The sequence below is a fragment of the Brassica oleracea genome, chromosome C8, assembly GCF_000695525.1.
Source record: "Brassica oleracea var. oleracea cultivar TO1000 chromosome C8, BOL, whole genome shotgun sequence".
Classification (NCBI taxonomy): domain Eukaryota; kingdom Viridiplantae; phylum Streptophyta; class Magnoliopsida; order Brassicales; family Brassicaceae; genus Brassica; species Brassica oleracea.
This window is the reverse complement of record NC_027755.1, coordinates 41,552,543-41,577,076: the sequence shown is the minus strand read 5'-3', so window position 1 is coordinate 41,577,076 and position 24,534 is coordinate 41,552,543. Positions and strand designations below refer to the sequence as shown.

Sequence of the window (24,534 nt, the reverse complement as noted above, 5' to 3'; positions counted from 1 at the left end):
GTCTTGCCAATTCCTTCGATCAGGTCTGTAGGACCTGATATTGTGTTTATAGTCATTTTTACTGACTTTAAAGTAGAGAAATATCTCTTATCCTTTAGTATAGTGTGCGTTGTGCCACTATCTGGTATGCAAACTTCTCTACCAATTTGTTTAGTTGTTGTTCCATTTGCTTTCTTATCCATTTCTGTAACACACAGTTAATATTAATAAAGAAAATAAACTTTCATCAGTAAACATATTATTCATCAATAACAAGTACACAATATTATTTTGAAAGTGAAATACATAATATTTTATGGCATCACTAGGCATTATTAAGCTTGATCAGTACAAGCACTTCAATTATTTTGATGAGTGGCCTCGTTGAAATCTCCCATAAAGTCAGAGGATTCGAGGTATGTCGATGTTGTCCCCACAAGGTGTTCATTGAGATTTACTTCCTTTGCCTTGCCTTTAATAGATTCTTGGTACAATTGGCATAGATGCCGAGGAGTTCGACATACTTGAGACCAGTGTCCCTTCGATCCACATCTGTAACAGACGTTCTCATTTTTATGAGTAGGGTTTTCTTGGGTTTCTTTCCCTTTTACCCGATCAGATCGATTCCATGTGTTGGATCCTCTTCTTCTTGGGTTGTTACTCCTTTCATGGTTGCGGTTAAATCGATAACCACGACCACGACCAAAACCACGATTGTGACCACGGCCACGACCACGCCCACGATAGGAATAATTTCCTTTTTCCGGATTTTTTATATCCGTTGCATTTACCTCACGAAATGCTTTGGTTCCCGTGGGTCGGGCATTGTGGTTTTTAATGAGGAGTTCATTATTTCTCTCCGCTATTATAAGCGCCACAGCGAGTTCAGAGAACCTCGTATACCCACAATTTCTATATTGTTCTTGTAGAACATAATGATTTTTGTGGAACGTTTGGTAAGTTTTCTCGAGCATTTCTGCTTCCGAGACAGGCTTACCGCAATAATCTAATTGCGCCGCTATTCTCAATATAGCGGAATTGTACGTTTCCACTTTTTCAAAATCTTGAAATCGTAGATTTTTCCACTCATCGAGTGCATGGGGGAGAGTAATTTTCTTTTGGTTATCAAACCTCTCATTCAGAGCTTTCCAAAGATCTAAGGGATCTTTGGTTCTCGCATAATCATGCGTAAGATTTTCATCTAGATGCCTTCTCAGAAATATCACGGCCTTAGCCTTTTCATGAGAGGTTGATATATTGCCGTCTTTTATTGTTCCGAGTATTTTCTCGGAATCTAGATGAAGCTCCATGTTTGTAACCCATGCCGTGTAGTTTGTCCCAGTTACTTCCAATGCCAGAAACTGAAGTTTCTCGATTTTTGCCATTTGTATTTCGAATCGCAGAGTGATCGTGCTGATAACGTGTTATAAAAAGAATTGGAATTTTATTGTATCACGGGAATTTGAATAAGAGCAAAATTTATACCCGTAGAATTTTAACACTGATAGAAAGAGATTATTATAGAGAGAAGAGAAGATTGAGGGATGCTCTTCTAAACGATCGAAATCGATTGTTTATATAGAGAAGAAATTCACTGTGCAAATAGTGCAGCGGGCTCCACATCTTTATATTTTCAACAATTGCGGTGGCTGCTGCTTTTTTTCTTTGACTTTCGTAACAGATTCCTATTTGTTTACAAGGTGACGATTTATTTGTTTGTTTGTTTGTGCAATTAAGTGGGAGAGCCTTGTTATCCAAACCAATCATCACCCGAGTTATGATGTATGTCTTCCTCCTTTCTTTGCATCATCAGCTCATTATATAGTCAACAAGTTACTTAATTTTGTTTAGGGAAGCAATATTATTTTGAATATTGCCATTCCAGAAAGAAAAGAAGAAAGTGGTGAGACCTTGAATCACAGATCATACAAAGAGCCAATAAGTAAAACCGTAACAGAAGAAGAAGCAAAAACAGCAAGAAAACGAAAGCACAAAATATGAATTTGACTGAAAAGCACTGAGATGATGCATTCAGAGATTGACTCGGCCTTTGATGATGTCCAGGCTCATCTCGCTAGGGTCTGTTGCTTGCAACTCAACCTGAATCCCATCCAGTTCCCTCTTGAATCTGTCCTTTGAGCTTGCGTACAACATCTTACTCCTCACTCTTGAAGTATCTGGTGACCTGAAAGCATACCAATGTCTCAAATGATTGTGAGATAAAAAAAGTCCACTTTATAATCATGAGGAAAAGAAGGTTGTACCATGCGATGAAAAAAATCTTGCTCTTCTGGCAATTCTCAGGAGTGGTGAAATCGAAGTCATAGACAGCATATCTGCACTCGTTCTCGGGCATACATTTGGTGAAATCGTCATAAGTTTTTTCTGGATTCCCAACCATCTCTATCATAACTTGCTGAGCCTTCTCATCAATTTTGAACACTATAAACCTATAGTTCCTCTTTGCTTTCAACTCCAAGAACTTGAGCTTGCACTCATCGTTTACATGCATCCCAGACGCTGAATTAGCCTGCATACTCAACACGATATATGATCAACCACAACACATTACATGATTGGTAACAAAAATGAATTACAGGAACTTACCATGTTCTCTGCTTGTTGATGATCGGAAACTAGAGGAGGAAGAAGAGAGAAAGAAGTAGGTTGGGCTGGGTCATTAGACTGGTCACGTCTTATAAAACCAAACAAGTCTTTGATGCTCTCACGTTGTGCCCCATATTAGATAAATAATATCTATATTTTATTCATGTATGCATCTATGTGTATTGTGAAGTTTGTTCCGGACATGATTGAGAAGTTGAGGTTTCATGATGTCCATGTTTTTTCTTCTTGTTTTTATTACGAAATTTGACTTCTTTTTAAAAAAATAAATTCCCCAGGATTGGTGGTTATTAAAGGAATGCAAAACAAAAGCTAAAGGTAATCTTCATTGTTTGTGTTCAATTGGTAAGCGTTGAGAACTGTTAAACATTGGTACTAATTAAACATTCATGGCAAGAGCTCCCATTGGTTTCAGTTGATACAACAACATAATGGGATGTACAGACACCAAAGTGCATGTACTAGACAATATTAAATAAAACAAACAACATTAACAGGAAGGCTAAAGAAACCTTTTATAATTGAGCCTCTACATGTGCCTCTGCTTGAACAATTGGGTGAGAGGCTCTGTATTCTTCCTTGGAGAGGCCACAGTAAACAGCATCAGTGCCTCCATAGGTGACGAAGTTCCAGCCAAAAGCAGACCCTCCAACGACCTTGTCGTCACCAACAACAGAGTTGTTGTGCTTATTATCAGTAGTGCTTGTTGCCTCAGGTGTTTGACTGAGTGCCTTGCCGTTGGATAAGGACTCGGTCTTAGTTGATTTCTCAAGTTTGGGTGTTTGTCCAATCATCTCTTGGTATAGTTGAAGCAAAAGCTTCATCTCTGCATATAATACTCAGAACAATCAATAATTTTAAAAAGAAAACAACAGAGTGCTATAATGAGAGAGAGAGAGACTCACTCTCTTGAATTTCGACTGCTGCCTTGCAGTTTCTGAAGTCGGGAGCTCGTAGTACCTATACAATTACCAGAACATATACTCTCCGTTGATATCTAATTAATTCCACAAACAGAGAGAAGAGTAGTGGAGATTTCATACCTCGAGAACGTGAGGGCGAAGATCCTTGACAAGGAGACGCATCTTGTAGTAGTTGGAGTTCTCCACCTTCAGATTCCCTTCCAGCCCCCTCTTTCTCCCCCTTGACGACGGATCTGACGGAGCCACCTGAGCTCCTCCTATATGTGGCCGACTCGGAACCGGCGGGTTATCTAAGTCCATCGCCGGCGAAGATCTCTGATCTGCTGCAGCTGCTGTAGGAAGCGGGAGAGATGAAGTAGCGGAAGGAGGAGGAGGAGTTGCCGCGGAGGTCAATTTCTCCATTTTCAAAAAGGGGGTTTTCTCAACCGTAACACCCCAGCACGGGACGCAGCAGCCGGGAACTTAAAACGACCGCGTTGTAAGAATCTACTGATTCGGTTAGGGCCTACTTGGGGGGGCCCATTATCTTTTTTTCTTTGTCTAAACGGCCCGTCTGTATCCGATGACCATCATATAAAAGGGTAAATCATCAAGTAACAACAACACTGCAACAGACAAGGGACATATGTAGCTGAACAGAGAACTCTCTATTCATTAGACTGAGATATATGTTCATAATAAATTAAGTCAAATCCTGCATAATAGCTCAAAGCTGGATTTAATCATTCATAATTCCATGAATTTTTTTTACATAGATATAGTCTTCAGTTTGACCCAAAAAAAAAAATAGTCTTCATATACTCATCTCTCCAAAGTGATTGCTAGTACAGGGTGATCATCTTCTAATCTTCACAACAAGTCAAGCATGAGCTGTTCCAGTAATTCATTTAGAATCAGTTCACTAGTCTCAAAGCCAATGCACTCAACCTCACTTCTAACGTCATCTAACCAGTTTCCGCGTTTATCCATGTCTTCTCTAATGATTTGGTCCACCGAGTCAGCAAACTGCAACGGGAAGAGACGACAGTAAACCTCTTTCTGAACCTCGTCAACGATGCTCTCATCACCATTGAATGAGAAGACTTGATCAGTTCTTGGTTTAACAAAGGATACCCATTGAGGAAACCTGCAAAATTCGAAGATGAGTTCGTTGATGGAGTCAAAGAGGAGCTCATGGTCATGGTCAGCAGCACAAAGCCGACTTGGATAGAATGGTATGTTGTTGAACAAAGCCGGGTTGAGAATCTGGTCGGAGAATTCTGTTTTCAGGTGCATCTCTTCCCAGCTTGAGTCTATTGCACCCAACACCGCTTTAACGTACTTAAACACTCTTTCTTTTTCATTCATAGGAACATCTTTTTCTTCATTGTGGTTAAACAGAGTCTGTCTCTTTGCTTCACCTGATTTTTTTGTTGAAGATGAGTCAATGTCAGCTCATAACTAATTTAATTTTTCTAAATCTTATGTTCAGCAGTAAGTATAGTTTTTTTTCAAAAGAACTCATACCTCTTGCTGGACTAATTTCATATCCAATGAAGAGCGGGTCAAGAACTAGTTCGTATTCATCGGTTCTAGATATGTAGTGAGATGGTGATGACGCAGAGAGAAGAGACGGTTGTGGTAGGCTCTCTTCATGGGAGCTCTGCTAGAACCCAAACAAAAAAAATAACAACCATATAACTCTTCTCTGCTTCTCCATGATGGATGACAAAAGAATATGCATAGAAACACTAATAAATTCAAATTTTGTAAGCAAACCTCATCATCTTTCTCTACATCAGAAGCTTCTCGAAGTTGTGATATCTCAAAGGTGACGAAGTTGTGGCTGCTACTGGACACGGAAGGGCTCCTACTATCCTGGCTTAACGAAACCACCCTTTCTTCTATCTCTTTGAATAAGTATATGCACAATATCAAAGACAAACAAATAGTTTAATATGTTTCTCAAACATGGGAGGATATATATAAACAAAAAGTACCTGCCAATGTTTCAGACTTCATAAAATTGTCTGAAGCAGATTTGGAAAGGAGAGTTGGATTCTGGTCCCATATTTTCCCAGGGCTCCTAAAAGGGGACGAATACCCCGGAAGCAGCGATACAATCCTTCCTTGAGCCTCTTCACTCGTTGCCAAGTGTTGATCGGAATCTCCATTCTCAGACAACAGATTATGTTTCTCCTTGAAGACATGGTGTTGTTGTAACTTCTGAGATATTGAAGCCATCCGCTCGATAAAGAAATGATCTTTAGTTGTTGTTGATAAACTCTTTCCCTTCTTCTTCCGCAGTACTAGTAACCTCTTATTGTTGTCATGTTGCGGTTTCTCCTTTTTGAAAGAATGTTTCAACTTCCTCATCAACTCAGAGAGAGACATATGCACATTCTTATTATTAGTTTTGTCTCTTCTCATCATCAAACGCGGATCTTCATTTGATGGTGATGATGATCCCTTCTTCTTCTTCTTCTTCCTGCTGAACATACCAGATAGCAACACCTTTACTGATCTCTCGCTTGTCTTTTCTTCTTCTGCTCCCATTTTTTGAATTTTTAGATTTAAGAATTGAACAAGGATTTGCAATCTGCAATCTCTGATTTTCCTTTACAAAAACAGACAAAAGATTATTTAAAAGCCTAAAGTTCTTTGTTATAATTTTGTTTCTGACCAGTCAAAAAATCTTCAGCAAACAAATTGATTATGGGGTCATTGTCTTTGTTTATAGAATAAATATCTAAACGCAATCTACAGTTATTTATCATCTGTCTTTATATATACTAGATAAAGTATTATATATTGGTTCTTGTACATATCATATTTGGATGAAAATAACTAAACTTTGGTAACTATTCTTTTTTTTTTTTTTGCTAAATTGGTTTAGGTTTGGTAACAAAATCAAAGACCAAAAATAAGTTTCCTTATAGAATTCAATTCTTTTGGTACTTAATTGGAAGAATATGATAGGATTTGATTTACCCTTAAAACTCTGAGATAATATATGCAATGTAATTATAGGAAAAGAATATGCGAAGAGTTTCTTTATAAGGATTAGACAAATCGGGGAAAATAAAAGGCGAGATCAATGTCCAAAAGAAGAAGAAGCACTTGAAATATATTAAAGTGGGCATTTAGAAAAGTCAAAGTCGAGATTAATTTATCGATTATATATAGTTGCATGCAGCATGTGGGCAAAAACATATCCCTATCGACATTACATAGTTGCATGCAGCATGTGAGTGATATATCTCTATCGACATTACTTAGTTGCCTACGACATGGAGGCTGGAGCCTCGCATTAGTACTATGAGCATAATGCTTTATACATTCGATCTTACATTCACAATGAATTTTTCTTGTTGAATCTATAAGGTGGATTATGAAAAACGAATCTTCTATCTAGTTTGTGGTTTCTTGGTTGACACGGTACATTTGAGTTTGCGGTTTTGTTTTCTGTAGGGCATTGTTCTGTAAATTCACACTAGCAGCTAGCCTAGTTTAGACGTTTTGAAGTCAATGATTGGTTTTTGTTTTTTGTTTTTTTTTTTTTTTTTTGTGAGGAAGTAATGCGAGAGCCTCGTGTTGCAGCAGATGGTTTCACCTACGGAGATGGCGCCTTAAGAGAATGGCTCCACGATGGTCACGAGACCTCACCCGTGACAAAGTTACAAATCTTAAGCTTGCCCACAATAACCTTGTCCCTAACCACGCCCTTGGTCTAATTAAGTCCAAGATGCAAACACAATAGTACCGCATAAAGTAAACCAAGAGACAAAACAATACAACCAACTAACAATACAACCAACTAATATGTTTTATTACAATCTCATTTAATCAATCTATTACAAGATCTGCTTAATTCAGCTTTTACACATCTAGTGTTAACACCCTAACACACGCTACTGAAAAATTTCTAAGCTACCCGCTTATGTCTCTCTACCATCAAGTACTTCAGTCACTGCTTCAGCATGACCCAAAACACTTCCAAGAGTTTCTCTCTCTCTATAAGATTAGCCTATATATGTGTCCATGTGTCGATACAGACGACCTCATAGCTATCTTATATTATTCTTCACATTCCCGAAACTCTAGTCTCCAAGGAATCCACAATATGGACATCTTCCATAACATTAAGTGCAATTTTCCTTTTCTTGGAATGCACTTATTCATCTTTTTTTTTAGAGTTATTCTTGGGTTCACCCCCTAGGGTGAACCTTTAGGTTCACCAACCAATAGAAAGTTGTCATTTTAAATCTAGTATCTTTTAATTAAGGAAACCAAATAACTTGCAAATTATATTATTTTTTCAAAATAAAATTTAAAAATAAATAAAAATAATATATAAAAAACGAATTCAAAAAAAAAAAATGTTGTCAACAAAACACTAAACCCTAAACTCTAATACTAAACCCTAAACTCAAATCCTAAACCCTAAATCCTTAAGTAAACCCTAAATCCTTGGGTAAAACCCCTAAACCCTTGGAAAAACACTAAACATTTGGATAAATTCTAAATTATAAATCTTAAACACTAAACTCTAAATCTTAAAAATAAATATTTTTTTTAAACAATATTTTTTTAGAACTATTGTTATTTTTATTTACTTAATTTTTTATTTTTTATTTTAAAAGCATAATATAATTTGGCAAGTTATTTTGTTTCCTTAATTAAAAGATACTAGATCTAAAATGACAACTTTCTATTGGTTGGTGAACCTAAAGGTTGAACCCAAGAAAAAGTCTTTTTTTTAAGTCATAAACTTGCTAGTCAAGTTTATTATTCTTTCCATATCTCTAAAATACTATTTTGCTCTCCAAGTTTACACGACTCCAACTCAGCATCTTGACTCCACATGGTCTTCGCCACTCAACACGACGTCTGCTTCAGCAAATACGTCATCGACTACTTCATGGCAGACATCTTACATCGACACTTGGTTCCACCGTTCAAGAGTGGCTTCAACGTAACTTTTAAATGAAACTCTGTTTAGCGTTTTGAATGTCATAAATCTCAAGTTGAGTTGGTTAAAACCTTTGTTACATGTCCTGTGACGAGTGGACTTTGTAAAATATACAAACTGTTTGGTTCTCTGATTAAACAACCTGAAAGAAAACGACATAACCCATATACAAAAATGCTTGCTGTTTTGCTCTAACTCTGGAAACTTGTCTGCCGGTCAACCCTTTCAAAAAAACAACCTGTAGTGTGTATCTTGGCCTTTCCAAAACAACATACGTCCCTTTCTATGGGCCAATCTAACCATCACTTTATTAAACATGGCCCAACAAGGGTTTTTGCACACGTGAGATTTGGATAAATAACGGACGCGTGTGCAAACAAACAAATGGGCTTTTTTGGAACGTGGGATGGTCTTATTGGCCATTACACTGATCTCACTATGAGGTGAGGTCGGCCACATAAGATTTTCAATCTGATTTATTAAAACAGAATCCTATTTAAAAATTACTTTGACATGATTTTTTTTAGACCTATTGAAAATATTGGGACTTATCTGTTAATTAACATTTACTAGATATTTTATTGCGCTACGCGCAGTTTGTTGGTTTATAAAATATATATAATTTTAATATTAAATATAACTTAAACCTTAGAGTTTTTTTACAGTTTTTTTTATGTTTATATTATATCATTTTTTTTTTGAAAGATTATATTTTTTCTTTAAAATATCATTATATATATATTATCTTAAACATATTAGATGTTTCTATTTATATTTTAGTAATCATATTTTAATCTTTCTTAAAATTTAAAATACTCTACATTTAAAAAAATATAAATGTCTTCTATTATCTAATGTATATTATATATTTTCTTATAGATCATCTGATTGATTTTTTAAATTATTATTTGAAGTACAGGTAAATAACCTTTGCTTCATATAAATATATAATTTTATAAATGTGTAATAATTTTGAATATTGAAATCTGTAAATATTGATGACCAATGAAAATACTTTAGTAACTATTTAAGTTTTGAAGCCATCATTTATTTTTAATATTAAAACTGTTTGGCATTTATTATTTGTGAAATTATTTATTATGAAAATGTGAAATCTGTAGTAGATTTCAATACGAACGATTCCATTTTTAGTTAGTTACTACATAAAAGTACTTTGAATAGATTTCATTACACACATGAAGATATATTAGTCATTGGTAATATGTAAAAAGATTACAACCTTGGAATATCTTTTGTATGTTGAAGTAGAAACATATTTCCACTATTCTTAACCTTTAGACGGTGGAATAGCGAGATGTAAATTACAATTTTTTTAAAAAATTGTAAAAAAAACTCATAAGGGTATGATCTTAGCCTGGGTCATGGGTATAAGAGAGGCAACTTCCCAAATAGAGACACCCCACCGCTAAATGTGGAGGAAGCAACAGAGAGGAATTGGCTTGCATAGGAGGTGAGAATAGACGAATGCCAACTCAAGAAAAAAATCGCCATACTGAGATTCCCAGGATCTTTGTATGAGAAGAAAGAAGTGGAATGAGGCTGTTGGTCGTAGGTAGGGGCGTTGTGCGGAGGACGAAGTCCCCAAAGAGGGTTTCCTGTGGATACGTACTGTCTAAGAGCGGAAAACATGTGTGTCTTGTTGATGAGAAGGAAATCTTAGCTTCCCGTCTGGTCCCAAACCAAATTTGATTCTCTGAAAATCATGTGAAAAAAAATCAGAAAATAAAACCAGAGGGAACAAACTGAGAATACAAGTGCCAGCAATGACATATATAATATTTTGATAATGTTGCTCATATAATATGAAAGCAGAGTTGACGCTCTTGCAAAAATCACGTAAGAATTAGAATAAGAAACACAACTAATCATGAACTGCATTTAAATTATAATTCAAGGATAATTTTGATTAAGAATTTGGTTTTTTAATTCAAGAAAGTGTATTTACATGATTCAAATATGGAAAGATTGAATACTCTGCAATAACCTGCAATACAACTAAAACAGATTAGTAAAAAAATCATCATTATCATAAGAAAGAAAGAGAGTGGTGAAGTACATGCTGCAAGACAATAGCTTCTTGAGAACAGGTAGGAAACTGCATTATCATGATTCCAACCATTAGTAGACACTACAAAGCATACCAGTATCTGGTGCAAACCAAAACATGGTTACATCTAAAAAATATTAGCTGGTTGAGAACAAAAAGTAGCAAAAAAATGACAAATCAGCAGGGTCGTTTACTCACCAACCATGTATGAGCATGCAGAGTAACTGCAGCCAAAAAAAGAGCAATCTTGAAGGTAGAGACTGCCGCCAACAGCCTCAAGATCTTCACCACGTGCATCATTGTCCTTGAAACAAAGATTATGTAAGATGTAAGTAAGGTATGTAGACAGCAGAAAACAACACTAAAACAATGCACTTTCACAATGACCCCCATAACTGGAGCTGGTTATAAACACAAAACACTCAACTTAAGACTATAGAAATTGCGTTTGAGCAATGAATCCCTTTTGAAGAAAAAAAGAAAAGCAATGAATCCCAAGCTCTAGAGCTAACCTCGGTCTGAACGCCGCCGCCTGAGTGTTGCATCCAGAAGGCTTGCAAAGATAACACCATCCATGACTTTCTTCCCCATAATCTTTGCACGTCGAAGGAACTGCACACTCATAAGACTACCTGCATCATTCATCGAATGCGTGATTACAGCCTTCCAAACCCATAAGAATACAAAGCTTAATAGAAATTTAGACATGAGAAAAGTAACTGATTTTATAAAAAGAGCAAGGGCATTTGAGGTTCACGTATATTCATTGCTACGGTTAGACTAACGTGGATACTGACTCACATGTTCAACGCCTCCAAAGTCAACTTTCATCATTAGAAGAAACCATCTGCAAACCAATATATGCACACAACTCAAAGCTAAATCTCGGGTTGATCAGTGAGACAAAGTGTTTAAGCAAATTAAAGGTGTTACCATAAAGTTGAAACATGAAGTTCAAAAGCTAATTAACATATTCAATTAGCATATAAATTCTCAGTTAAATCAGTGAAGGACAGAAATTTTATGCATAAACTTGAAAACCAAACCACTAATTGGTATGAAAGGTATAACAAATTTGAAACATGACGTTTGAGACTTGAGAGAAAAGAGAATATGGATTTTTTATCTACCTTATGGTTGAGACGAATATTCTTCCTGCAAAAAATAAAAACAGAGCAGGATAAAAATTCAAAGATATTAAATAAAGAACGGAATAAAAAGTTTGATTATGAGATTAATAAAAAGTTTGATTATCAGATTAATAAAAAGTAATAACTTGTCACCGGAATGGATAAAATACTATGATTTTGAGATTTAAGATCAAAAACACCTGAGCATCAAGAGGAGAACGCTTGACATTTCGAGCCGCCCAGAATCTCAGCAATCAGACCTCCACTGTCGAAGACATCGGCCAGCCTTAAGATCACGAAGAAGAACATATGAAGTTTCCATTCTACCTATTTATAATTCTAAAATTACCGCCTTGAGCAGGGTAAAGTAACATAGAATGTGGCTTTGAAACGGGGAGAATATGAATGAACACGAAACAATTGTAATGAAGCGTAAGTGGAGTCTCAGCGTAGAGAATCTCAGGCGTCACCCCGCCGACCATCGAAGCCTTGTAGGGTTTCTTTTGAACTGGGCTTTTGGGCCAAATTTTACAACTCACGGATCGAGTAAAGAAAACATCTCAATCCCCGCGTGACATGGCAAAAACACAACTTTCCATTGGACGATTTAATTGGCTGACGTGGACACTCTCCCTATAACTTATATTGCCCTTTTAGTATTGTATTGATATTATTTCTACATATCCTTAATCTACAAATATTAAATAGATACCTTAATATTCGCTAATAATTGTTATCCTATATTAAAGCATGGATGCTTTAAAGTAGGTGGGGGTATTGGATCTAGAAGTTTGATGGAATTTGAAGGAATTATAGTTTCCATTAAATTCTAGTGTTATTCAATTAAGGATTTCATCAATTCTTTCAAAATCTTGTGTTATTGGATTACAAATTTGTAATCAATTTTCTAATTCTTTTAAATTCTAGTGTTATTCAATATTTGGTAGATTTTGTAGCAATGTTATTTGGAAATAATTTAATGGAAAAAGAAATGTAAAAATGTGAAGAACCAATTCCTTACTCTTACGAAGAGAATTCGTTATCCTCCCAGACATCGTCCAACACGACAAATACTTCTTCCCAAACAGATTCGAGTTAAGAGCATGCAATAACCTAAAAAGTTCCTTTTCCTCAACCATCTCTTATCTCTTCTCCCTTCTTCATTTTTTTTTTAATCTTCTCTTCGTCTGCTTCTTTTCTGATGTGGTCAAGCGCCTCAACTTCAACTCCAAGTGATCCCAAGATCCTTTTCAGCACAGCTACCTTTGGATCTTCTTCACCTTCTTTACTTTCTTCGCTGTACATAGACACCCATACCCTCGGGAGTTAAGCTTCTTTCACGTCTTTGTCGTTGAACACATCCTGACATAAATGGAAAATCTTACCATTTGTTCGTAGTCTGAAACTAATCTATCAACTTTTCTCTTGTTTGTCTATATCATTTTCATTGTTTTAAATTGGATCGCAACAAACTTCCAAATTCAAATTTATATATGGTGCTTTAGTCAACAATATCATACAATCCCATGAAAATAGATAGAAAGCTGGTTTACAAGACACAAGATTATCTACCAAATTCATGTGCATTTCTTTAAAATCCTTAAGAAAAAATAAACATGAGAATTACGTAAATGCATTAAAATATCAGCAAATCTCTTAAACTACTGCAAAAATTATTATTTATGAATTCTCTCAAATTCTATTAAATTAAGATTCATAATTTAGAACTATACTTGGCATATCTCATTTGTTGGAGCTATCGATTTATGCTCTTCTTGACATATGTTTTGCATTTGTCTAGGTTTCAAACTTTTTTCAATTACTGTTAAATCAGCTCAGCATCCATTGATAGACTTATACTTCTTCAACTAATTTTAAACTCCTTCAAAAAAGTAAGTCTTATTTTGTTGTAAAAAAAAAATAAGTCTTATTCATAATCGACATCAGACTAACTTATTAACATTGATAGACTTATACTTATGTATATTTGGTGATAACTGCATCAGACTACAACCATGTTACTCAATCTACTTTTAAAAAAAGAACATAAAACGATAGTAAAAATAACTGAAATAGAATAAATACTAGATTTGACGTGCAGATATGTGTTTATTTTTAAAATAATATTGAAACTATAAAGTAAATATATATATATATATATATATATATATATATAATATCAAATTTTAAGTATATAATATTATTTTGAAAATTTCATATTTGTTAAAATTTGTTCTTGATGAAATTGTACTAATCATATATTAATTACTTATTTTGTTTATATTTCTTTAAAAATGTAACATCATATTAATAGTTTAATTTTAAAATTAATTACTGATATATATATATATATATATATATATATTACTGAAAAAACAAACTATACATGTTGAAAAAATTAAAGTAATATAATATTTTGAAATCTTAATGAAAAATGAAAATAAAAATTAATATTATAATATCCAAAATTATCATATACCAATAAAAGTTTCTAAAATAATATGATAGGTGATACTATGTACAAAATTTACTAAAATAATTGGGCTACATTATTTAAACAAAACAATGTTTCTACTTATAAAATCCCGTAAAAAACTAAAATAATATATGTTAAAGTATATTTTCTAAAACACAACATGTAAATATAAATTATCTTAAACATATTTCTTTTCTATAATATAAATAAATTTTAAGATGTATTATTGTAAAATGTATAAATTAACGAAAACTCATATTTTTAAGGAGGTTATTTATTTGAGTGTTTCACATTGTTATTTTATTGTACCTAACTCGAAAATATATTAGTAAGTAATAAAAAATAATAATAAAGTAAAATGTACTAAACAAATCATTATATATTAATAACGCCGAATAGTAAATATAAATAATAATATTATAGAGTTACACAATATATAATATTAAAATAAAAATTATATATTTAAAAAATTATAATGATATTAAATACATTTATAAAATAAAAAAAATTTGTGTGGATTAAAATCTAGTTATAATTATCTAATGGTTAACTGTAACATGCCGTCTTGTCGGTACGGTTCACACGGATTCAATTTTTTAAAATTAATTAATTAGAAATTAGAAGTTATTGGCTAGCCGGTGATCGGTAGATTTGATGTACTTATCGCATTCATGTTCCACGCACATGCAAGTTAGCTCAGATGCATAAAACCGGTATTTTATTTTATTTAAGAAGTGTCACTTTTGTGTTGTTGAGGAAAAGCACTCAAACATATAGAAGATTAGCATCATTTTAACTTGTAATGGTCAGTAAGTAAACATACAATGATATCCTACTCATTGTGGTAGGCCTGGGCATTTTAACCTGGACCCGAAGATCCGAATCGGAACCGACCAAAAAATACCCGATCCGAAACCGGACCGAAAATTTACAAATACCTTTTGGGTCTAAATTTTTTTTACCCGAAAGAACTGGAACCGAAAAAGAACCGACCCGAATAGACCTGAACCCGAAAAGAACCGACCCGAATAGATCCGACCCGATAAGAACTGATTTGTACCCGACTTAAAAACATGTATATCTAAAACTATGATGTTTTTGTGTTCTATTTTATATATATTATTTTATGATTTAGTTGAAATATCTTTTGTTAACAACATTTGTTATTATTTTTTTAACATTTTTAAAGTAATATAAAGTTTAAAATGTAAAATTTAGAGTTTTAAAATGTTTTATTTTAATTATTAATAGTCTCATTTAAGTTGTTTTGTAAAATTTTAGATATATATGACAAATATTCAACTAAAGTTGATGGAATTCGGTATATCATGTCCTTTTCAGATCCTAAATACCCGAACCCGACTCGGACCTGATATGGTCCCGAAAAATTACGGGTATTTTATGGGTATTTTAATTATAGACCCGAACCGACCCGGACCCGAGAAGAACCGACCCGAACCCGAACCGAAAATTTTAAATACCTATTGGATCTAAATATTTAGGATCCGAAAAGATCCGGATCCGAAAAAAACCGGTCCGAACCCGATCCGAAGACCCGAACGCCCAGGCCTACATTGTGGTGTATGTACACATTGCAACAGCTAAAGGTTCCTACATAAACTGTGTACGAAGTTATCTTTTACGTGGTGATTGTGTATAATCATATCAATTAATAATCACATCAAACAACATTTGATAAAAATAAGTGAGAGATGCATGTTGATGTTCCAGAAAGTTTACATCATTTAAACAAATATAGTCAAAATATTATAAAGTTCAGATATATGGGAACAAAATAGTCAATCATTCAAAACATTATTAAAAAAAAAAAGTCAGCAAAGCAAATGTATAGTTATGATTATTAGGGCTTAGTGTTAGTTATGTTGTATTCATTTGGTACCAATCCCGTTCATGACTCCACATGTGTTTGTTCTACAAAACTAATTTTGTTAATTGGCATATCACTTATCACTTGGATTATAAATGGAAAAGAAAATGTCGTACGGACAAATGAATTAAAATTGAATGTACGAGAGAACTCAAATGGTCTAAAAAATCACGCGACCCACGCGCAAAAAGGGAGAGAGTGGTACCAAAAAAAAAAAAAAAAGTCAAAACCACCGTTTCACTCTTGCTTATCTCTTTTAAACGACATCTTTCTTGTTGATCTGCCTTTTCATCTCTCTCTCCCACCAGAGTTTTTTCCCTCTCTCTCTCTCTCTCTCTCTGGTTCCTTGTACCTTCCTCTCCAATCTCCATATCTCTTTTATCTTCGACCTAGTCTTCTTCTTCTCCTTGGTAGAGTGAAAAGTATGATCCAGCGGAGATCTTTCAGCTGTTTGTTGTATGTTTTGGGGATGTTGTTGTTGTACAGTGCTAGTTTGGTTTGTGGTGGAGACATAGTTCACCACGATGATTCGATTCCACAGAGACCTGGCTGCAACAACAATTTCGTACTGGTGAGAAATCTCAGTCGAATCAGTTTTGTGTAGAGAGAGAGAGAGAGAGTAAAGTTTGGATGTGTTTCTGTTGGGTTTCAGGTGGAATTTAGGGTTTCCGTAAAGTTATCTGAATTGAATCTGTTTGATTGCTAGCTGTTGACCTACTATTATTTGTTCTTGCATAGGAACATTTGGGTCTGTAGAGAGGATGAGTTTGATTTTTTTTTTTTTTTTTTTAAGTCAGATTTGACTCTACATTTTTTTCACAGCTAAAAGTTCTGAGAATAGCTACCTATAAAAAGATCGTTAAATGCAAAGAGGAAATTCATTGTTGTTTGAACTCTCTCATAAGAACCTGTTATTATACTTTTTAGTTTAAAGTTAAAAAATACAGTTCCGCTAAGAAAGAACCCCGGTCTAAGAATCCCGGGTTATTCATGGTCTAATTGTTAGAGCCAGTTTAGTTTCCCTGTCTGTTTCTCGAAGGTGTATTCATCTTCCAAACATAATGATGAACTAGGAACATAATTTCCATGGGTGACAGGTCAAAGTCCCAACTCGAGTAGATGGGAAAGAAAAAGAGGAGTTTGTTGGTGTCGGTGCTAGGTTTGGGCCTACCTTGGAATCTAAGGAGAAGCATGCTACCCTCATCAAACTCGCCCTTGCCGACCCTCCTCATTGCTGCACCACCCCCAAATCCAAGGTTACCCTTTTTCTTTGACACTTTTTTATATCCAGTTTTAATTCTCATATGCTTCGTTTTCTTTTTGGGTTGGTAGCTTACTGGAGAGGTCATTCTTGTTCACCGTGGTAATTGCAGTTTTACCACCAAAACTAAGGTAGCTGAAGCTGCTGGTGCCTCTGCCATCCTCATCATAAACAACAGCACTGGTAATCTCTACAAGATATTCCTTCCAATTACTTTGAGAATTCTCTTGAGCTTTGAATGTTGTTGCTTTTTGCAGATCTTTTTAAGATGGTATGTGAGAAGGGTGAAAACGTTTTAGATATCAATATCCCTGTTGTTATGCTACCTATTGATGCTGGTAGAAGCCTCGAGGAGACCGTTCAGAGTAACTCCATAGGTATACCACTCTTAGTTTGCTTCCAGTTCTACTTCACCAGAGATTGGTCTTTTTCGTGAGTTGTTATTATTGTCTTCTAGCTTTCTCTCTTTTATTTTCAGTGTTGTTGTTGTTGACTGTATTTGTTCAGTTACCTTGCAGCTATATTCGCCGAAACGTCCAGCAGTTGATGTGGCTGAGGTCTTTCTATGGCTTATGGCTGTTGGTACCATCCTTTGTGCTTCTTATTGGTCTGCTTGGACCGCTAGGGAAGAAGCCATTGAGCAAGACAAGCTGCTAAAGGTGCATTAATAATCTTACATTGTGGTCTGTACCTTTTGGCTGCCAAGGAAAATGGAAGTCCTTTCTCTAAGGCTTTGAATGTAAATATTGCAGGACGGATCAGATGAACTGTTGCAGGTATCAACCACAAGCTCTAGAGGGGTTGTTGAGATCACCGTGATATCAGCAATTTTGTTTGTGGTGGTTGCTTCTTGTTTCCTCATCATGCTCTACAAGCTCATGTCATTCTGGTTTATAGAAGTGTTGGTGGTCCTCTTTTGCATCGGTGGCGTAGAGGTAAAGTTCGTTCATCTTTTCTCCAACTGAATCTATAGTTTACTGAGATTATTGTTGGTGATGTCAGGGGCTGCAAACCTGTTTGGTCGCTTTGCTCTCATGGTATGTAGTTATTATCACTCGTTAAAAAGAAAAGGCGGGACTGACGTTGGATTTTAATAATATAGTTTCAGATGGTTCCGGCGAATAGGAGAATCATATGCGAAAGTTCCTTTGCTGGGGGCAGTCTCATACTTGACTCTGGCCGTTTGTCCCTTGTGCATAGTATCTGCTGTTATCTGGGCAGTTTACCGCCAATACCCTTTTGCTTGGATAGGCCAAGATATCCTTGTAACCACCACCCCCCCTTTCTCTCTTAACTGACTTCTCTTTCAGTCCCATGTATTATAATGTTTCATTTTTGCTTGCTTACAGGGAATCTCGCTGATAATCACAGTTCTTCAAATCGTCCGGGTACCAAATCTTAAGGTAATACGTTAGTTTCCACCATCAAATACCAGCTTCCTGTTTCAGACCATCATTTTAATGTAAAACAGGTTGGAGTTGTTCTTCTCAGCTGTGGCTTCATGTATGACATCTTCTGGGTTTTTGTTTCAAAATGGTGGTTCCGTGAAAGCGTGATGATTGTGGTAGCTCGTGGTGACAAAAGCGGAGAGGACGGCATCCCTATGCTACTAAAGATCCCACGTATGTTTGATCCTTGGGGTGGCTACAGTATCATCGGTTTTGGCGATATCATCTTACCTGGACTTCTTGTCACTTTTGCACTCAGGTTTGCCGCTACCTACAATCCCCTCACGCTGTTGTTGTATGGTGCTCTGAGCCAGAAGAGCTTTTCCTGATCTAAGTGTTAAAATTGCAGATACGACTGGCTGGCAAACAAGAGGCTCAAGTCTGGATACTTCCTTTGGACAATGTCTGCTTATGGTCTAGGTATGTATGTTCCCCCTCCCTCAAGTCAAACTAGAAATTTCCAGAATCTAACTTATTACTGTCTCACAGGTCTTCTCATAACATATATTGCTTTAAACTTGATGGATGGACACGGGCAACCAGCTTTGCTTTACATCGTTCCATTCATACTTGGTAAGTCCTCAATTTGAAAACCAAAAAAAGCTGAGCCATGGGATCTGAGAATGGCGTTTGTGGCACATTTGTCAGGTACTTTGACAGTGTTAGGTCATAAGAGAGGTGATCTGAAGACCTTATGGACAACAGGGGAACCCGAGAGGCCATGTCCTCACGTTCGCCTTCAACATCAATCTTAAAAGAAACCCCATGGGATCAGACCAGATCATTCTCTAGTTTTATTGTTAATACGGACACACGCTTGGTAGGTTTATATATAAATGTATCTCTTCCTCACCCCTTACAGAACCAAAGTAGAACCCCCCGCCCTTCCTACACACCCTCTGGTCTTTTACTCTGTTCATTTTTAACCTCCTTTTCTTACTTACATCTTTCTTCTATTCAACAAAGAAGAAGAAAAAAGAATTAGACTGAGTGAAATTTATTTTTATTTTTAATTCTACATAGTAATCCAATAGTCTTAAGTAGGCATAGGCATAAAATCCGGAACCCGAAATCCGAACCGAAAAATCCGACCCGTTATCCGACCCGAAACATAAAAATATCCGAACGGATCTTATAGGGTAAAAATATCCGAACGGATCTTATAGGGTGGTACAAAAAATATCTGAACCCGAAGTGTTATTAACCGAACCCGAACGGTTAACCCGAAAAATCCGAAATTAATAGTCAATATAAATATTTTGAAATATATATAAGTATTCCAATTATTAAATTCAATATTTGTGGTAATATTATACTTCCTCCGTTTCATATTAAGTGTCGTTTTCGATTTTCAATGCAAAATTTATTAATTTTATGCAAAATTTATTTTTCTATTGGTTGAAATATGGTTAGGTGTATAGGTAATAGTGTTTTTTTATATGAAATGTACAAAATTAGTTGTTTTCTTAATCTGTGTGCCGAAACCTAAAACGACACTTATAATGAAACAGATGGAGTATATAATAATAAATATTAAAATTGTAATAAATGCTTTAAGTACACAATTAGTTATAAATAAGTATTTTATAATATGTTCATTGAAATAAAAAATCTACTCTTTATAAGGCAATACATATTGTTGACAAATGATGTTTGTTTTCATGCTTGATTTAACATTTTATTGTTATTTTATATGTGATGGATTAATTTTTATTTAATTTAGATGTTTTTCTTTATGTTTTACTTCAAAAATTTTGTTTTTTACTTTGGTTATATCCGAACCGAACCGATATAACCCGAATCCGTACGATATATGATTACTTTATAGGTTTTATGATGCAATACAATTTTGAACCGAACCCGAAGTGCTATTATCCGAACCCGACCCGTACTAATAAAATTTTAGTATGGGACTTAGAAGCGTAAACCTGAAAATCCGAAAACCCGAAAAACCCGATCCGAATGTCAACGGGTACCCGAACTCCCAGGCCTAGTCTTGAGGGAGATTAATTCTCAAAAGAGATAATAATAATAATATGGGAAAATGGTTTAGTATGGTTGTTTGGTGAGGTTGTAGGCTTGTAGCTAGAGTTCTCAATGCGAGCTACCCACTTTAGGACCACCTTGCAATGCGTCAAAATGAATTTTGATCCATCACGGTCGGCTCGTTTGATCCGATAGTGACAATTTTAAGAAACCCAAATATTCTAGGCATTAAAAATAAAATATAAGAGAGACCTAAGCCAAAACTAAAGACCAAAGATCTGCTATATCCGGCTGTCATGGCCCTCACTCTCGCAAACAATGTACTGATGGACGAAACAGATTGAGTAACTAAGCATATCGATCCCAGTTGCTGAAGGTGATTGGCTTCTTTTCAAACATTAATTTGGTATTGTAACATTGTTCTATTAATTAGAGTGGCAGGGAAGAGCCAGTGTAAAATCCACTTCAGACAACATTCAACCCATTACTGATTTTTGTTGTAGTTTTTGCGAAACTATAAATGACTAAATCAGAAATAGATACCAAATGGCAAGAAGCTTAAATTTTCAAATATTATAAATTTGGCTTCTTGTTTTTCACAATATAATATGTTGGCAATAGTCTTTTTAGTAGTTTTATTCAATATATAAAGAATAGAAGAGTAATAATTTGGTGGTAAGAGTTTGGGGCTTGAGTAGTAAGTAACCCATTCATCAATGGGAATCCTGAATAGGAGTAAGAGGCATTTTGCCACCGTAGATGTCTGGAAGTTGAGCTTCGTCGATGTCTTCAAGCAGAGTGGGAGTCAGTTTCTTGTTCTCCACGAAAACAATCTGCCCCCAAAAAAACAAAAATGTAGCAATCGAAGTTTCAAAACAATACACAGAGTCTAAATAAACAATAAGAGATGGCGTAGCTGTGTCTGAGCTAAATATATATACCTTTTTCTTGGTGTTGGTGTCGACAAACGGGTAAATGACCTTCCATGCGGTCATGAAAATGTAGGGAGCACGAACAAAATAGAGTTTATCTAGTCTCTCTGGATAGCAATCCTGATAAAGACAAAAAAATGCTTTTTTACGTTCAATTATTGCATATCAATTTGTGAAAAAGGAAAATGTTATTGCCAGGACCAAAATTATAGAATCGATATTTAGTAGGTAGTTCGGCAGTATTGCCAAGAAGTATTTATTAGTTGGGGGTCTACGTCTTTATTGTTGGTCCTTGAACCCCCAAGAATTCAGGATACAATAAAATTCATCTTAAAGTTAGCAAAAGACAATGTTTTTTTTTTTGTTATTACTGCTAACGACTTTGACAAATGACTGAAGATTTATTATGGTTTATTTCATTCACACACAGACCCTAAATAGCATTATTTTGTGTGTGTTTTGGCTAGTGGGGAATAGACAAATTGTTGTTACCTGCAAAGTGGAAAGAGCAGCAAGGTAGCCCCGGATGTCACAGTTAGAATATCCCCACCCTTGCAGATCCACTATAGCTCTGAATTTTTCTTCACCTCTCGGCATTCTTAATTAGATACAAAAAAAAAAAAAATTGCATTAGAGGCATGGTTTGGCCTAATAATCATTTTAAAATATTTGGACTGACTATAAATAGATATTAACCTTGCACATATCTTCTCCAGCGCGTAAACTACAAAACCTGCTCGAAAACATTGAAGAAGATTAGGAAAAAAATGAGGTTGGAATGATGATACGTAAGAAGATAAATTTGGTGATAGAGGTGGTGTGGATGACTAACGCTTGAACTCCTCAGGGTTGCCTTTGGAAGGGTTGTGTCTGTTGCCAACGATAACAAGGATAGGTCGACCCTTCTTGTCATGTCCCTGCATGCACACTTTATGGTGCGACAGATCATTCGCAATCTCTGATTCTGGTATGTGCCCCTTTGGGAGAACGGTTTTTTTCCAAGCAAGGTACTTGAGGAATAATGCTGAAGCCTTTTCAATGTCCATATCACGCGCCCGAAGAAACCGCCTGATCATTAGGTCATCCACTTCCTGCCCACAAATTTAACAACATTCAGTGTAAGGAGACAGTAACACACACAAAAAGAAACAAAATGTTTTTTAATTAATTAGTCAAGATTATGGAAATTAAGTCAATTCAATACTTGTCAACCTTAGTGGAGGGATCTTGTCGGTCGCAAAGAGCTCTCATAATGCCAACTTTGCTCCTCTCCATCTCATCTTCGATCAATGGCTCGTTCTCGGCTTCAGCTTCAGCTGATATTGATACACTCTCCACCACTTGTTGCTTGTTGTTCTCCTTTTCCATTCTGTTTCTCCAGGGAGCAGAGGGTGAGAGAGAGTGAAAGAGAAAGAGATTGGATCTTGATCATAATAAAGGCAACTGCTGGAGGGATAAGTAGCATTCAATGCGGTTGGGCTCCTCTCCCCGTCAACGTCGACACCCAACTTGCTCTTCTCATTTATTGACTTGTTCGTTCAACTAATCTATACGTTAAAGAAGAAAAGAAGAAGACAATCTCCCTACTCAAACTCACAACTATTGGGTCTCTCTTGGGCTCAGACTCAAGGTATGATTGATTCGCGTGACTTTTGTTCTTTTGCTTGCTAGGCCCAAAATGAGCCTGTTCATAGATCATGAGACATTATAAATTCAAAATTTTAAATTATTATCAAACAAACAAGTAATAAAAAAGGAATATGAAACTCAGTTAAGCCATCCACGTCAGCTTGGAAAATCGTTGTTTTTTGTCACGTCAAGCATCTGTGGGTCCCACTCAATAAAATCTGATTTTAATAATGAGTTTTGTGATTTATAAAATGGATTTCCTAATCTGTCTACGCCAACTCTATGTTTCGTAAAAACATTGGGCCTAAATCTTTTCAAACCTTAGACCATCTTTATCGCCGTATCTTAAATACGTCGCTTAAGATAATTGTTATTAAAAAAAAATGAAAATTACCTATTTACGAAAAACCGTCGCTTAATTAGGAGGAGGGAGAGACGTCGCTTACGCTGTCTATTCTCCCCCGTTCATGGCCAATTCCCTCCTCCTGAAACAAGCACTTGATCTCTTCTCTCCCGTCCATGGCCAATTCCCTCCTCTTGATGCCGAAGCGTAAGTCTCCGATCCCCAATTCCTCTTAGCTTCTTTGAATTGAATCCATGGCAAAGTTTCAGTCTTTTATTGCCTCTCTCTCTCTCTCTCTCTCTGCTTTAAACCTAGCAGTTCTCAAATTCGCCATGGGTAAAAAATCCACCACCAAAGTAATCTTCTTCTCCTTCTGGGTTTGCTAGTTTGGTCTTTCTTCGTACTCTGTCTCGAACTTCTAATGAAACTTTGTTTGTGTTTCGTAATTTTCAGGTTGGAGCAGCCCCTGCTGCCATTAGCCCCTGCTGCCATTAAGGCGACAAAACCTTTGAAGAAAGGTAACAACTTTATGGTTCTATATCTGATGATAGATAAAGTTCTTTACTTTGGTTTACCCATCAACTGTTTTGGAATATATCTATTACATGCTTGCTTTTGTGTTCTGTTTGAGTTAAATTGATGGCTAAATCTTTACTTTTGAACCCTTTTGTTGATGTAATTGTTTAATTCTGAAGGGGTTGTTTGATTTTTAACTTTGTTTGTTGTTATTATTCAGGTAAGAGAGAGCCTGAGGATGATTTGGATACCAAAGTGAACCTTACATCAACTGCAGAAGAAAGACTTGGTAGCTGCTGTTCAAAAGGAAAAAGCTGAGAAGAAGGTGCCCAAGAAGGTGGAGAGCTCTGATGAGTCTGATTCCTCTGACTCTGAGGAA

At 35.6% G+C, this 24,534-nt stretch overlaps 6 protein-coding genes across 7 annotated transcripts; 1 reads left to right on the top strand and 5 right to left on the bottom strand.

Annotated features, from left to right (window-relative positions):
• Nucleotides 1-338: 338 nt before the first annotated feature.
• Nucleotides 339-1,364, bottom strand: LOC106309434. Its single transcript, XM_013746459.1, has one exon. It carries the CDS (start codon nt 1,362-1,364, stop codon nt 339-341), a length of 1,026 nt encoding a protein of 341 aa, XP_013601913.1.
• A 524-nt stretch (nt 1,365-1,888) lies between these two features.
• On the bottom strand, nt 1,889-2,667 carry LOC106307796 (actin-depolymerizing factor 10). Its single transcript, XM_013744852.1, has 3 exons — nt 2,587-2,667; nt 2,244-2,509; nt 1,889-2,164 (listed from the first exon to the last, which is right to left on the bottom strand). Exons 1-3 carry the CDS (start codon nt 2,587-2,589, stop codon nt 2,011-2,013), a joined length of 423 nt encoding a protein of 140 aa, XP_013600306.1. The 5' UTR covers nt 2,590-2,667; the 3' UTR covers nt 1,889-2,010.
• A 297-nt stretch (nt 2,668-2,964) lies between these two features.
• Nucleotides 2,965-3,987, bottom strand: LOC106307794. Of its 2 annotated transcripts, XM_013744848.1 has the most exons (4): nt 3,648-3,987; nt 3,510-3,564; nt 3,126-3,430; nt 2,965-3,083 (listed from the first exon to the last, which is right to left on the bottom strand). In XM_013744848.1, exons 1-4 carry the CDS (start codon nt 3,927-3,929, stop codon nt 3,066-3,068), a joined length of 660 nt encoding a protein of 219 aa, XP_013600302.1. In that variant the 5' UTR covers nt 3,930-3,987; the 3' UTR covers nt 2,965-3,065. The 2 variants fall into 2 exon arrangements, with proteins under 2 accessions (XP_013600302.1, XP_013600303.1); XM_013744849.1 differs by having other exon boundaries at nt 2,965-3,430; nt 3,648-3,986.
• A 322-nt stretch (nt 3,988-4,309) lies between these two features.
• On the bottom strand, nt 4,310-6,155 carry LOC106307795. The gene is made up of 4 exons (XM_013744851.1): nt 5,507-6,155; nt 5,286-5,416; nt 5,034-5,169; nt 4,310-4,927 (listed from the first exon to the last, which is right to left on the bottom strand). The coding sequence occupies exons 1-4, from the start codon at nt 6,060-6,062 to the stop codon at nt 4,377-4,379; spliced, it is 1,374 nt and encodes a 457-aa protein (XP_013600305.1). The 5' UTR covers nt 6,063-6,155; the 3' UTR covers nt 4,310-4,376.
• Nucleotides 6,156-16,321: 10,166 nt separating this feature from the next.
• On the top strand, nt 16,322-19,767 carry LOC106312054 (signal peptide peptidase-like 4). Its single transcript, XM_013749428.1, has 13 exons — nt 16,322-16,611; nt 17,138-17,296; nt 17,373-17,484; nt 17,559-17,678; nt 17,809-17,960; nt 18,054-18,236; nt 18,304-18,338; nt 18,404-18,566; nt 18,651-18,704; nt 18,773-19,008; nt 19,099-19,169; nt 19,239-19,322; nt 19,398-19,767. Exons 1-13 carry the CDS (start codon nt 16,465-16,467, stop codon nt 19,502-19,504), a joined length of 1,623 nt encoding a protein of 540 aa, XP_013604882.1. The 5' UTR covers nt 16,322-16,464; the 3' UTR covers nt 19,505-19,767.
• A 1,522-nt stretch (nt 19,768-21,289) lies between these two features.
• On the bottom strand, nt 21,290-23,119 carry LOC106312053 (random slug protein 5-like). The gene is made up of 6 exons (XM_013749427.1): nt 22,880-23,119; nt 22,500-22,758; nt 22,364-22,400; nt 22,160-22,265; nt 21,677-21,787; nt 21,290-21,568 (listed from the first exon to the last, which is right to left on the bottom strand). Exons 1-6 carry the CDS (start codon nt 23,033-23,035, stop codon nt 21,449-21,451), a joined length of 789 nt encoding a protein of 262 aa, XP_013604881.1. The 5' UTR covers nt 23,036-23,119; the 3' UTR covers nt 21,290-21,448.
• Between the last annotated feature and the right edge of the window lie 1,415 nt (nt 23,120-24,534).